General features: G+C 36.3%; 1 protein-coding gene across 1 annotated transcript in view; it reads left to right on the top strand.

Moving 5' to 3' along the window:
- Positions 1–14,453, top strand: part of INPP4B (inositol polyphosphate-4-phosphatase type II B) — a 293,656-nt gene that overhangs the window by 189,643 nt on the left and 89,560 nt on the right. Inside the window, 2 exon segments of the mRNA XM_083862435.1 lie at positions 3,336–3,483; positions 13,182–13,312. Of these exon segments, the coding sequence (XP_083718561.1) occupies positions 3,336–3,483; positions 13,182–13,312 (279 nt within the window).

Here is a 14,453-nt window from a genome sequence, read left to right as displayed (position 1 = left end):
AACACCGGAGAGTTTGCCAGTAGTTTGCATGTAAACAAATTGCATACTAAATAAAAAAGAGAATATGAGTAATTGAAATTAAGCAAAATTAAGAAAGCTGTAATTATTATTCCTGAGGTAATACACATAATATACTAGGCTACAAAGAAAGACATAAATAGAAACACTGTTAGTAAATTAATATATGGCAGAGAATGCTTTGATCTATGTTCAATAGGGAATGAAAATAAAACCAGAGTATTCAATCTTTTATTATTATTTTTTTTATTCTACTTTCAAGGGAAGCAATGTGAAGAATATTGCATGGAATAAAAGCACAGAGGTCTTCATATTTAGAATTGAGAATGTCCAAAAATATGGATGCGTAAATATATGGCATTGGCTTTTAGGCTTGATGCTATAAAGAAAAGCTTTAAAATAGGTTTTTCTCTTTTTTTTAACCACTGCTGTTCATGTGGATTTTTATGTTCTTTAATGCCTCTCATGATCACTATCTAAATACAGGAAGGATTATGTTTATGAAACTTCCACTAATTTTAATGACTACTTTTTATAAAAGCCAATTCTGGTCTTGCCATTCTTGTTGTTTGGGTGCTTTTACATGCCTTCTAGAATTCTGTTCTAGACAACTTGTTATAGTTAGAAATTACCTATTGTTGTAAGGGGAAAGGACGATACTTCTGAGATTTTTAATGGAATCTCATGCCTTCAGTGTTCTGTTTATAAGAAAAACATCAAGTACTATGCACCCTTTATTGACAATCTCATGCTTTAGCAATACTGCATATTAGAATTATTTGGATTCTTTGGGAAAAATTCCCAGTCTTTTTTTCTGAGTTTGTAAATGAAATTTCCTTCATAAATCCATGGAGATACGATTTAACCATTTTAAAAAATTTACAACACACTTGAGATTATCCCCATCAGAAAATTCAGATCTGAATCAAAGACCTGAAATTTCAGCTAGTACCTGGAGAGGAGTTTAATAATTCTAGCAACAATAAAAGTCACAACTTTGGATCCATATTTTCAGTGTTCTTTGAGCCTTGCTGCAGTCCTGATGGGTTTTCTGGGGTTTGCTTTTTTTCTTTGGGATGGTAGTGGTGTTGGGGGAGATGAGAGGAAAGATTTTTCAGCTACATATTTGCATTAGATTCTCACAGATTAATGTGTATTTTTCAATGCAGTAGATTTGAGTGTCAATTTAAGGGCTGTTCTTGGAAAAAAATCATTTGAAAAGGAAAGTAGAAATAAAAAGGTAAAATAAAGAAGAGTCCTTTGTGTCTGGAGCATCATCATTTAAAATGTCCTGGTAATATGTACCAGCCTCATCCCTACTGATCAGGAGACACAAAAAAAAAAAAAAAAAAAAAACACAAAAACCCAACCCAAAATTGTCATCTGGTTTGGCAGTTTTCTGTTTAAGGCCAGACCTGAATTAGGCCTGTATTTCCTGAGCTCTCCCTGACATTTGAAAATTTGCATTCCCTGCCTTGTTAATGGGAGATGATTGGTGTCATGTACCAGCTTTGTGAATTGGCAGAAACTGTAAATATTATTGGCAAGACTGATTTGATTGATTACAAGAAACTCAGCAAAAGAGAAGGAAAATAGGAAATATGCATTGCCTCATATTTCAACCAAGTGATTGCAGTACTGCCTGAACACTCTGGAAGTTGATCATAGGCACAGGACTTGGAGATGATTTTTTCTGTAATTCAATCTGTGAGGTGAGGACCCTTAAACTCTAAAAGTGAGTGGAAAAATGTTTGAACGTTGAGATATTTTGGGTATTAGTAGCAAAGTAAAATTGTTGTTTTTCATATGTCAGAGATATCAAGCATCTCTTTGGCTTATTTCATAACACTAAGTTAGAATTCAGTTTTTGATAGTAAAATCACTTTTAACTGAAGGCAAAATGACTCTAAAAAGGCTTCCAGTTTTTCATCAAAGACTATTGATGAAAGACATCTCACTAGAGTGATGGGAATACAGAGCAGTACAACTACTTAAACATTGCTCCTTTCTTTGAGTTGCCAGCAATGGGTTTATTATCAGTATATTTAAATCTCTGGCCTTTCCTAAAGGATTTCTGTTAAAAAACCCGATTGCTTAGATACATAAGACAGCTTGTGTATCTTTCATTTTTCATTCTCTATAAATTAGCCTACCTAAACATTAATGGTGTCAGGGAGTTGTGAATTGAAATGTCTGTTAGGAGCTGTCATTTTGACAGCTGCAGTTTCCCCACGGCACACGTGGGGAATGCATTCCTTTCAGTTACAGACCCCACAGCAGCAGATCAGTGGGAGCCTGCTGGAAGGCAGCTTTCTCCAGAAGGCTGACAGAAAAGTACCAGTGGAGGATTTGGATGTCTGTCCAAAGTAATTCCCAGTGAGGATGCTGTGGACATGTGTGTTAAATGACAATCATTTGTCTCTAAGTAAGCTTATCATAGTAGTCGAACAGAGCTTTTTCTTCCTCAGCTTTTTTCCCTATTTGTTCTTTCTGGAAAATAAGAGCAGGGTGAAAAAACCAAAAAGATGGAAAGGAGAGAGTAAAAATTTCCCACCTTTATTATACAGCATCATTGTAAGATCTGAATGGAAATGTAGCCAACACATGAAAACTGTAAAATTTAAAAAAAAAAAAAAAAAAAAACCACAAATATGATGGGTTTTAAGGATAATCTTCCAAAATACTAACTGTGATTTTCTTATGTCATGTTGCAATAGCGATCTCAAAACCGTGTGTGGAACATATTGACAGGGCTGTTATATTTATTTTGATGTACTGGCAGTGTCTTGACCACATCAATGATCAAGATAACTCTAATATGGTCAAAGGTCAAGTTTCCCTTAATGTAGAAGCACATCTTCTCTTTGTTTTAATGATTCGTGTGTACATGTCAAGGGGAAGACGCAGCTGAACTCTGAGTCCTGTGCAGTTTATTGGAGTTGTGAGTGGTTCTACCAGGTGATAAGCAATGGTGGTGATTGTTTATTTGTGCATTCTGCTTTTTCCTAACTTCAGCTTAAATGTAAGAAAAGAGAGTCTAATTTACATTCTCACTACTTTGAAGACCTAAATTCGAAGATTACTTACTCTGCTGGTAAAATGTGATTTATTGATGGGCTGATAATACTTTGTCTTCCACATGCTGGCATGAAAATAAAATAAAAATTAAATGTTTTTACTAGAATTTTAATGGTTCTAAAATCAATTTTTTAAGCAAGGGGGAAAACAATATACTAATCTTTTCAGGTTATTGCTATAAATTTTCAGAGTCATATAACCACAGTAAAGCAATAATATTATTTTTTTCCTCTTTGCAGTGTTGAGAAACCCAGTCTGTAAGTTATACAGATTCCCTACTTCTGACAACAAGTGGATGCGGATCCGGGAACAGATGGCTGAGACTACCCTCTCCTTCCATGTTCCTAAAGAACTAATAAATCTGCACATAAAGGAGGATATGAGAAGGTAAGGAAGAAGCAGCAGCAGTAGTAATTACTAAATTTTATTTTTCTGACTTAGAATCATGCAAATGATGAGCTAAAATATAGTAATTTGAAGTGTGAAATGGGCACTTTCAGTCTGCTAAGAATTTACAGTGGTAACTGAACAACAGAATTGACTGCTCAGAATTTTTAGGACTCCAGTGACCTCATAAGTTCTGAGCAATGAACTGTGCTAAAGTGCGGTCATGACTTTAAATCTGTGAATGCCAACATTTGGTTAACAGTATCAATATTCTGGAATGTTAACATTTTATAAAGAATCAGCAAATGACAGGGGTGTGAAAAACACTGGGGTGTGTTTGACTATGTGTCTGTTAATAACATGGACAAACATTACGCAGTGGAAAATGACAAGTTTGTTGTGGGTAAAGGAGCAATGAGAATAAAAATTACATTCCTTTAGCTAATCTAAATTATTTGGTATAAGAAAAGGATACCAAAGTAATGGCTTTTAGAAACCTTAGTTTGTGTTTGGCCTTGTAACCAGGAGAGATGTCTGAGAATCATTACAATGTGTGTGGGCTGAAGAAAAAGGAGAATAGGGAACACAGGTGTCCCAAAATCCTTTGTACATCCAATTCCCCACTGCAGTGATTAAAATGGCAACTGGTCCTTGAATCCTTGTCAGCTGTGCTGATAAACTTTGGGGAAACCTCTTGATTGTAACTATTCCAGGGCAATCCTGTATATAATGCCTTCCTTTACCAGTGGTAATGTATGATGTAGAAGATTTTGCCTCCTTCCTCATGGAAGTTGCTTCACACACAGATGGGCATCTGATCTCATGTGTAAGAGTAATGCTGTGACCTAGTGTTGCATCCCAAAGCCATCCTGTGCACTTTCAGGCAGTTCCTTCCTGTTGTGGTTTACAGAGGTTGTTTGTTCTGCAATATGAAGCTTCTTTTCTTTTTTTATTTACCCCATCTGTTGCTTCTGTGTGATGTTTTTATGCCAATAGAACAGCATGTGGGAGACTGGAATCTTGATTTTAATAAAGTCAGTGGACTGATACATACTTATGCATGGTGATGATGGGTTATAAAAATCCTATGAATTGTTATAATACTTTATTTTATTCATTTAGTACTGTGTTTAGGCATTTATGGCCTCATCTTGTTTGAGAATACTTATGTGCAAGGTTGTTTTTAGTAAGCAATAAAAATAGATTATGCTGACTCTCACAGTTCATGCACTTTCCATATTTTATTTGCCCCATGGGTAAATGCCCTTTAAATGTTAAAGGATTGCTTTAACCACTTTTACTACTACTGCATTATTCTCTCCAAAGGCATAATGCAAGTAATAGCCCTTGTTGTTATTTCATATTATAGAATTCACCTCCCTGGAAAAACTCAGAGTAAAAAAATCACCACAGTGAGGTGTTTTCCCACCAAAATAAAGAAAAGATTTGAGAAAGAAACAGAAGTAAAAGTTGCACAAAGATTGAGAGAAGTGGTGCTTCTGATTTCCTGATTGCCAATGTGACTGAGGTGCTCAAGTTGAAATTGTGGGTGTGAAAGAGAGACAAAGTGATTGATACAGTCTGAGGGAGGGGATAAGACTAACCACAAGCATGAACAGGTGGTGGGAATAAAGGCATCTGTGTCATAAAAGTGTGGGTTGGAGCTCCAGCTTTTTCTGGGCTTTCCTTTTCAAAATAATTGTGAAGATGTGTGTTCTCATGGTATCTTTACACTTGTAATCTAGTAAAGTGTGTGAGGATGGCGCTACTAGAGTAGGTATTCAGCTCACACAAATCATACCCTGCACCATCTTCAGGCTATTCTCTTCTGAAGTATTCTTCTCTGTGTCTTTTCCCCCCAGTTAGTATAAAAGGATAAATGTTTTTGTCTTAGAAGCCACTTCTTACCATACTCAGCCTGTTTAATTTTATTTTTATTGTGGCTTCAATATACTCAGATCTGAAACAATTACCTGTAAAAAATATGCAAGTGTTAATCCTATTCAGTATTCATTATAAATTGTAGTTTAAATTCCCTTTTCTTGCAGCTCTTAAGACTGTTTATGTCTTGATAAAACTCCAGTGTTCAATGTTTACCAAACTCTTTCATTTACCAATGTGATGCTTTGAAATGTGTAATCTCTAAGGGTATTTAACTTTGGGTTTCAGCATGAAGTAATGTTTTTAAAGAAATGCATGAATTAAAGATTTTATCCTTCAAGCCTCCCTGAAAGAAATTTTAGTAGGAACTATATGGTAATTTTTGTTGTTCTAGTAAGGGTCATACAGTCTGCTTTGCTGGGTTTTATTACGAAATTATTTCTGTTTCCTCTTTGAGGTGTTCCAATGAATCCTTTCTGATATTTTTAATATTTCTTTACACAAATCTGGTCCAGATATTTTACATGTGTCTTGCAAGATTAGCCAAGTGGTTCTTTGAATGTAATTAATATAAAAAAGACTTAGCTTATAATAATTTTTCAGAAAGTTGACTGACCTGTAAAATTGAAGCTTGCAGTCGTAGGTGTAACCTGTGTAACTGGATCAGCACAGCAAGAGATTTGGCTGAGAGGAAATTCCACCTATTCTTGAATTTGGACCATGGCATTTGTGATCACAACTCATAAGAAAATTTCAAATATAAATTACTGAACTTAAACCCTCTCTCCAGAGTACAAAGCACACACACAAACTTTCTCCTGCATCAGAAATAACTGTCCTGTCCCATCAACACTAGACTCTTTGGTGCACATCTATGCAGTCTGTATTTTATTTCTTTCACATAAAATTTTGGAAGGATGGCAACGTCCAGACTGTCTGAAAAATACCTTTTTTTTTTTTTTTCCTACTTCCTCTTATTACACAACTTCTGTTCCGAAATGGAGCCCCAGGCATCCATGCCATGTGTTGGGAGTAGACTTTGGTATTTTTGGACATGTGGATGTTGGAATTTACTTGATTTGGTTTTGAGCAGTGGCATTACAAAAGTATTGTATTGATAAGAAGTGATAGGATTTCATAAAAGTGATTTTTGGGTAAACTTACCATGACTTTTGCGGGTATTTGAACCAACCACATTAGGGAGGCACTGTTACCGTGCTTATCCACTTAAGGATTTTCACAACATTATTTCTTATAAGTACCTTGTTTTCAACACTTTAAAAGTTCCCAAACCTGTCAGTAAAATGTAGCTCAGATAGATACAAATGCAGTATTTACCTCATTATGCATCAAAAAGGGTGTGAAACCTTTCTCTTCTTACTCTCCATCGGTTACTGCATAAAGGAATATAAGTATATGAACATAAGTGTAGCTTGACTTTTGTAAACAGTATTTAGACAATTGTCGTCATCAGACAAGATCAGTTTTAAACCCCAGTAATTTCTAAACTAAAGAATAAAATACTGTAATGAATGAACACTGCATAATTTTCTCTCCTCTTGATTTCACTGTTCACAAACAATTTTGGAAGATATGGCCTCTGTGAAAGTCTAAAAGGGGCTTTCAGAGGTGACCTAAGTAAAATTTTCTGGATTTTACTTTGATTTTAGGTGTTTAAAGTTGTACTGCATTGGAATGGAGTGACATCACCTGATTTTTTTTTTTTTTTTTTTTTTTTTTTTTTTTTTTTTTTTTTTTTTTTTTTTTTTTTTTTGTTATAGTTACCTACAATTCAGCAGAGATGAAGCTATAAAATACTAACTTACATTCTATATTGAGACTGCCCTCTCAGAGAAGGCTTTTTTGCATGATCCACACAGGTTTTCAGACTCCAGAGAAATCATTCAGTACTGCTTAGCAAAGGCTGCTGTGATTCCCAGATGTTATATTTGTGCCCTGAGGAAGTCCATATTGAGCAAATTAGAGCCTCTCACAATATGGTGAAAAAATGAAAAATTTAAGTGAAAAATTTTGTCAATTCCTGTCACTTAAGGCAATAGGGTGACTAAAAAAGCTTTGTACAGTTTCATGATGCTTGTTGTCATAGAGATCCTCACTGTGTATTTGGAATGATGCATTCTGATTAATAAACTGGGAGAAAAAAGAAAACAGGACCCTGGAAAATGTTTGAATGGTTGAGTAATTGTTCAATTAATAATGTGATTAATCTTGCCACGTATATGACTCCAAGCTGAAAGAAGGAAATAAAGTTTTGAATGTAAACTGTGAAAGTAAAATGGGTTTGCTCATATCATGGAACTGAAGCAATATTGTCTTAAGCTGATTCCACTCTATTCTGGCAAAACAATCAAAATTAAAAAATAACAGAACAAAAGACCTTAAAGCAATCCTAGACACTACTGCTAATTACTAAAATATAATTTAGGAGAAAAGTGCAAATTCCACAGATGTCCTTCTAAGTATTACTGAATTTGAGACTCTGCAATTGTCTGGTGCAGGAGAATTATCCTCTGCTATTAAATGCAAATCATACAATTAACCCTAAATGATCATGCGCTTTGAAGATGTTGAGGTTTTGAAAGATAAATCCAAGGAATAAAATATTCAAGGAAGGGAGAGTATTTAGCAGGGAAAGAATTCAAGGCCGGAATGGAAGGAAAAAGTCTTAAGGCGGGAAGGGAGAAATGAGTTTAATTTAACTTATATATTGTCTAAACTTTTGTATAATAAAAAGGGGATGATGGATAGAAATTAAAAAGGAACTTAAAATTTTCAGCTCTTTGGAACAGTATAAAATCTTATCATGGCTTTGCAAACCCCACTCTATTTTCCTCAAATGTATAGGAGAACAGGCTTTTAAATGTTTTTAAATGTGTTTGGTGCACTTGGGGGGTGGGTAGTTTGCTCATGTGGTTCTGGGATTTTTTGCATGTTTTGTCTGCTTTGTTTTTTTTTTTCTCTTTGTTTCTGAACAACAGTTCAGAGCATGTAAAAGTTAAGCACACCCTACAATGTAGCTTTTTAGTTGCCTGTCAGGTCAGGCTTACCAAAACTTGGAATAATTAGGGAAAATTCTGTTAGAAGACAAAAATGGCAACTGTTTTCAAGAGATTCTAAAAGAAAATTATTAGTAAAGAAAGAAAAATATGCTTTTATTCTTTTGTGTTTTTTTGCTTTTGCTTCCTCAGACAGGATTAACTCCTCCTTAATAATTATTTGCCTGTTTTGGAAATAAAAGAGTGAAAAAACTATGATTATTTTATTTCTGGAGGGAATGTTATATTGTTTGTCTGGAGTTTATTGGCTATATATCACAGAAGCATATCTTGTAGCAAAGAAAAATGAGAATAATTTTATCTGCTTCTGTTCTAATAAAAAACAAACAACAACAAAAAAAGATGAAATGGTTATCCATACATTTTAAACTGAACTTTGTTAGGAAAAATAATTCCTATGCTCCTTTCCTTAGAAAGAAGCTTCTAAGCTTCCTTTACTTATGAGTGATTGAGTCATATCCCAAAGCTTATGGTGTATATTTACTCCAAAGCTCCTGTTTGATAAATAATCATAATTTTATGCTGTTATAATATCATAGAAGTTTTGCAAATATAATCTGCAGATATTTCTCGTCTTGTTTTGAATCCTACTAAGCTCTTTGCTTCTGATGTTTTGCAAAAGCAGATTTCAGAAGCTAATTTTGTTTGGTGGATGACAAAATCACTTCATTTTTTAGGTTTTGAATTTGTCATGTTTTTGCTTCACTCGGAGACCATCATTGGATTTTTTGAAGATGTGTGTATCAAAAATTGCTACTTGGTCTTCATACAGCATTTTTTGTTTATGTGCTTTTATCATATATTCTCTTAATTGTCTCCTCTTCTTTTAATTGCACTGACCTGTTCAACTCCATCTTTCAGTTTGTCAGGATTTGTGCTGTGTCCTTAATGATGCAAGTGGCTTTTTCTGCTGTTTTCTTTTCTGAGACAGAGTAATCACACCCAAGAAAGTTCTTTGAGGGATGCCCCCTTTTCACTCCTCTTGCTCATCTTAACATCTTGCTGATGTCTTGCATTGTTATGGTTTATTTTTGCTGACCACAGGTTTTCACTGTGCAGTCCACAGTGGTGTCTGGACTGTTGGTGGCTTTGCAGAAACAAATTCATTAGAAACATGATTTCAGTATTGGGACTCCCTTCCAATAATTTTGCAACACGATGCATAATTCTCACTCATTCAAAGTGCTCCTTACAGAAACCAGGGGGTTGTATTTTAGCACTGAATATGCCTCCTTCAGACTTCTAAGCTGTTGTATCTAACGTGATGAGCAAGTCTTTTTCTGTTACTGTTGTTAGAGTGAGTGGCACAAAACAGGAGCTGTGTAGGTAGAAATTACCAACATGAATCATACAGGGAATTCATTGTGCCTCTTTCAGGTACTTTTAGTGGTTTACTGTAATCATGCACCTAAGGTGTTCTCAAGAATCAAAAAGCATGAGTTGGTAAATCAAAGATAGAATATTCATCTGAGCCTTGGGTTCTCAGCCATTTCTTGGTGATGGACTTCTTGGAACATAATTAGTCTACCAAAGGGAAGAATGCTTGTGGAAACCAGAATGTACCCAAACCAGACTTAAATATCAGCTAATTAGATAATTTTTAAGGTGGAGAATGAGGACTGGGACAGACTGTTGACATCCACATTCTGGTTAGATACAAACAGGTGAAGATTATGCCAAGGCCACCAAGGAAATGTAGCTGATTAAGGGAGGCAGGAGACTGTGGCAGCTCAGACATGTTCTTGGGTGGAGTTTCCATTGGGTAGTGACAGAAAAGACTATCCAGGAGGCAGTTTGAGGAGCTAAACAGTAAAAGACAAGCAGCTCTAGACGAATCTTGGATTTCATTCTGTAAGATGTGCTGAAGTTGATGCAGAGCACAAGATCTGTCACAGTGATGAGAGCAATTATCTGCAAAAGACTTTAAAAGAAGATTTGGAATGGGGGAACAAGATGATAAATAGCTCTATTTTAACAACACAGAGTCTGCTTTAAGCTTCCTGCTCAGTTGACAAGCTATTCAAAGTTCCATGGGTGCATTGAAAAGTTGGATCAGTAATTGATTTGCCCTCTGTAGAACCAATATCTATTATAAGGTTGTTTTTTTTTAATAGCACAGTTATTTGACGCAACAAGATGTGGTTTAAAAGTTATTCAATGAAATAAGTTATCATAAAAGTATTAAAATAGATTTTTAAAAATTCTAAAATTGTGAGTATTAGTATGAACTTATAAACTTTCAAAGATGAAAAATATTGTGTTTTTTCCACTCTGATTATTTTTGTAAAGGATCTTTTATGGAGTAATAATAATAAAGCTTGGTACAATGGAGTAATGTTAATGGAGTTTAGATCTAGAAAAGACAATTCTTTTTTCATCCATAACTCAGAATTCTATTGAGTCAACAACAGCAGTGACAAACTGTAAAAACCCACAAGACATAAATCCTATTTAAATCCTCTGTCTTCTATAATTCTATTAGAAAAAAATAATAAAGATAGAAAGTGTGCAATGAGGCTATTTTCTGAGGAAGTATCTGTCATATAATCCTGTTTTCTAATGGTTTTGATTTTGCTGTATTTAAAAACGAAAATAAATTCAGAAAATGTAGTCTTTAAAGTTTCCATGCTGCATATGCTCTAGATTGCTGTAGTACTGTGCTGCTACTTTAAGCATTGTTGATGTGTCTTTTTTTGTGACATATTGAAGGCTGAATTTTTACTTCAGTGATTTGTACATGTTTCTGAAAAGAAACAAATACCAACCTTGCCACCAGTAATGGGGGCAGGATTTGATATTTCTTGAAAACCTATTAAAATTAATATTGAGGGATTTGAGCTTCCCCTTCCCCTTGCTATTAGTGTCAGTGGAGTTAACTCATAGTCAGCCAGTTAAATAAGTTTTTGGGTTTGATTGGATGTTTTAGTCTGTGATAAAAGGTTTCTATTCTTGCTGTTGTTTAACTTCAGCTTGAGACCAACAGCTCCAGACATGAGCTTAGACAGAGGTAGGGATATAGTTCTTGGATAGAATACTGTATTCCTATACAGGAGGAGTAGTAAAATTTTGGAAGCCAGCCAGGTCCAAACATTGCTAGTTGCTAAAACTATTAAATCAGACACCATAGGTATTAAAGGCCAAAATATTATCACTGCACATAAACAAAATTGCATACCCTGACAAATTTTACACACTTTTCTGAGAAAGAAGCCCTAAGATGTTAATTTAAAGGGACACCTCGTGTTAAGCTGCTAAAAACTGGCAAGGAAAATGGTAATCGAGAATGTTTGGTTTATCCTTCATGGCAGATTATTCTTATGCTACAACATTGCCAGTTAATATTGATGGAGGAGAGTTGAATTGGTTCAGCTTCAGGAGCAATTAAATGGCAAAAGGTAATCATGTCATTAATATAAAATCACAGCAAGTTCATGTGTTGTAATCTTTGTTTCCGTGTTGATATTTTCAAGGATGTGCATAAATGAAACACTTTAATTCTTCTTCCAGTGGTTTCTGTGTCTGGTTTTGATTGCCATCTACACCGGGAGCAGAGTTATGCCTATGGAGCTTATTCTTACACTGTTAACAGTAATGCAAAGTTAATATTGATGGGGAAAACATCACTGTACCAGTGTGTGGCTGTTCTGTTTTAGAAATAATTTTAAGACTTTTTGGCTAATGGTCAGATTGGCTGCTTACATAAGTGAACTCTGTGTTCCTGTGGTGCAGGCTCACTGGTCTTTTCCTACCTCTTTCCATCCATTCTCCCCTGTTTTTCCTTTTTCTTCCATAATTTTTCTGTAGTCAAGAGCTGTCCTCTAGAAGCCTATTTGGAGACTTCCAAGAACTGCAATGAAACGCTCTTCTTGATGCTCCAAGGAAAATGAGGAAAACTGGTTGTGTTGCAAACATTTTTCCTGCACAGTTCCAGATGTTTGAAGGCTGACTCAAAACCTTTCATTTTCCTTAAAAGCAGGTCCCACAAAGTGACTTTAGGATAGATAGAGGAGAAACTTCCTTTGCAAGAGGGAAAACTAAACAGGAAGCCCAGGGTACTAAGCTTGTTTGTGCAGGAAATTCAAATGATCTTTATTTCACCCAGGTCAGCTCTTGAGAGTGTACAGGAAAAATGATAATTTACTAAAGGATTTCCTTTCGGATTTCCGGTGACATGTTTGGTTACCATAGCACTGCTGTTTTGACCTGATGAACACTGTAAGGCTGGACATGACATTTTAGGGGACTGGCGTTGGGCTTTTTTGTGTGTGTCTGTTTTGTTTTGAATGCTGAAGAAATGTGGTGATGGCTGGTGTGTTGATTAAAATGACTTTTGTTGAAACACTGCTAGAAATATGTTTATGAAGTGTGTATGAAAGTATCCAAAGAGTAGCGTATCAAGACAACTCTATTTTTTCACAAAAAGTTACTTGCTCTGAGCACAGCTCTCTGGAGCCTGGAAGCCTTCTTTCCTCCATGAAAGAAATAGTATTTCAGTTTGAAGGTATTTATACCAGATGAGTTTTGAACAGGAAAATTACTGCATTATCTGCTAACATTCTTTACTGTGTACTTGTAAAACAGAGATGAAAAACAGATCTTGCAAACTTCCTGAAAACAGATTTTATTTCAATTAGTAAATCTTCCTGATGTTTTGTAGCAAATTTATTTTACATTAATTTTGATGAATCCTAATGGGTTAATGAATTAATTAGTGCCTTCTCTTTTTGCCTTTTGGTACAGGAATCAGGAACTTAAAGACCTGGGAGAGCTTGCTCCTCACTGGGACAACATGCGCAAAAGTGTAATTGCTCACTGTGATCAGATGTTGAGCATGTACCAGGACACCCTTGCAGAGCTTGGAAAGCATACAGGTAGAAATCTGTGAATTTATGGAAGTAGCCTCCTATCTGAAAGATTCAAGAATTTACTAGATTGTTAGCTATGGAATACTGGCATATTCAGCAGGAATAAAACACATAAAAATTTTAGAATCCTAGGATGATTTGGGTTGGAAGGGACCTTAAAGAGTACCAAGTTTCAACCCCCCTGCAACAGGTAGGGACAGCTTCCTCTAGACCAGATTGCTCAAACTCCCATCCAGCCTGGCCTTGCATGCTTCCAGCAATGAGGCATCCACAGCTACTCTGGGCAACCTGTTCCAGTGCCTCAACTCCCCACATTAAAGAATTTCTTCCTAATATCTAATATAAATCTCCCCACTTTCAGTTTGAATCCATTCCCCCTTGTCCTGTCATTACATGGTCTTGTAAATAGTCCTTCTCCAGCTTTCTTGTAAGCTCCCTCTGTGTACTGAAAGATTGCAATTAGGTCAGCCTGAAATCTCTTTTCCAGGTTGAACTATTCCAATTCTCTCATCCTTTTCTCACAGGAGAGATGCTCTATCCCTTTAATCATCACTGTAACCTCCTCTGGAGTCACTCCAACAGGTCCAAGTCCTTCCTGTGCTGGGACCCCAGAGCTGGGTGCAGCACTGCAGGGGGGCTCTCACCAGGGCAGAGCAGAGGAGCAGAATCCCCTCCCTCCCCTGCTGCCCCTGGGGCTCTGGATGCAGCCCAGGACACATTTGGCTCTCTGGGCTGGGAGTGCACATTGCTGGGTCATGTCCAGCCTCTCACCCACCAGCACCCCCAAGTCCTTCTGGGCAGGGCTGCTCTCCATCTGCTCATCCCCAGCCTCTGTTGATATCAGAGGCTGCCCCAACCCAGGTGCAGCACCTTGCACTTGGTCTTGTTAAACCTCATGAGATTTCCGTGCATGTCCTCAGTGTAGTAGTTGCCTGTGCCCATGTTGTGCCAGGAAAGCAGAGAATTAATATGGGGTGGGTGGTACAAGTGTATCTTCAGTCTAGAGAGAGCAGTAAGTGCTGCCTTGCTCTGTTTCATGTGGAAATAGTGGTCTTGGATTCTGATATGCACTGAGAGCTTGTTCCCACAATATTTAACAGAATCCTGTGGTCAGGGTCTATATTGTAGTGTCCACATGCCAGTGGAA

This window comes from Zosterops lateralis, assembly GCF_965231275.1.
Source record: "Zosterops lateralis genome assembly, chromosome: 5".
NCBI lineage: Eukaryota > Metazoa > Chordata > Aves > Passeriformes > Zosteropidae > Zosterops > Zosterops lateralis.
This window is presented reverse-complemented; position numbering and strand designations above follow the sequence as displayed.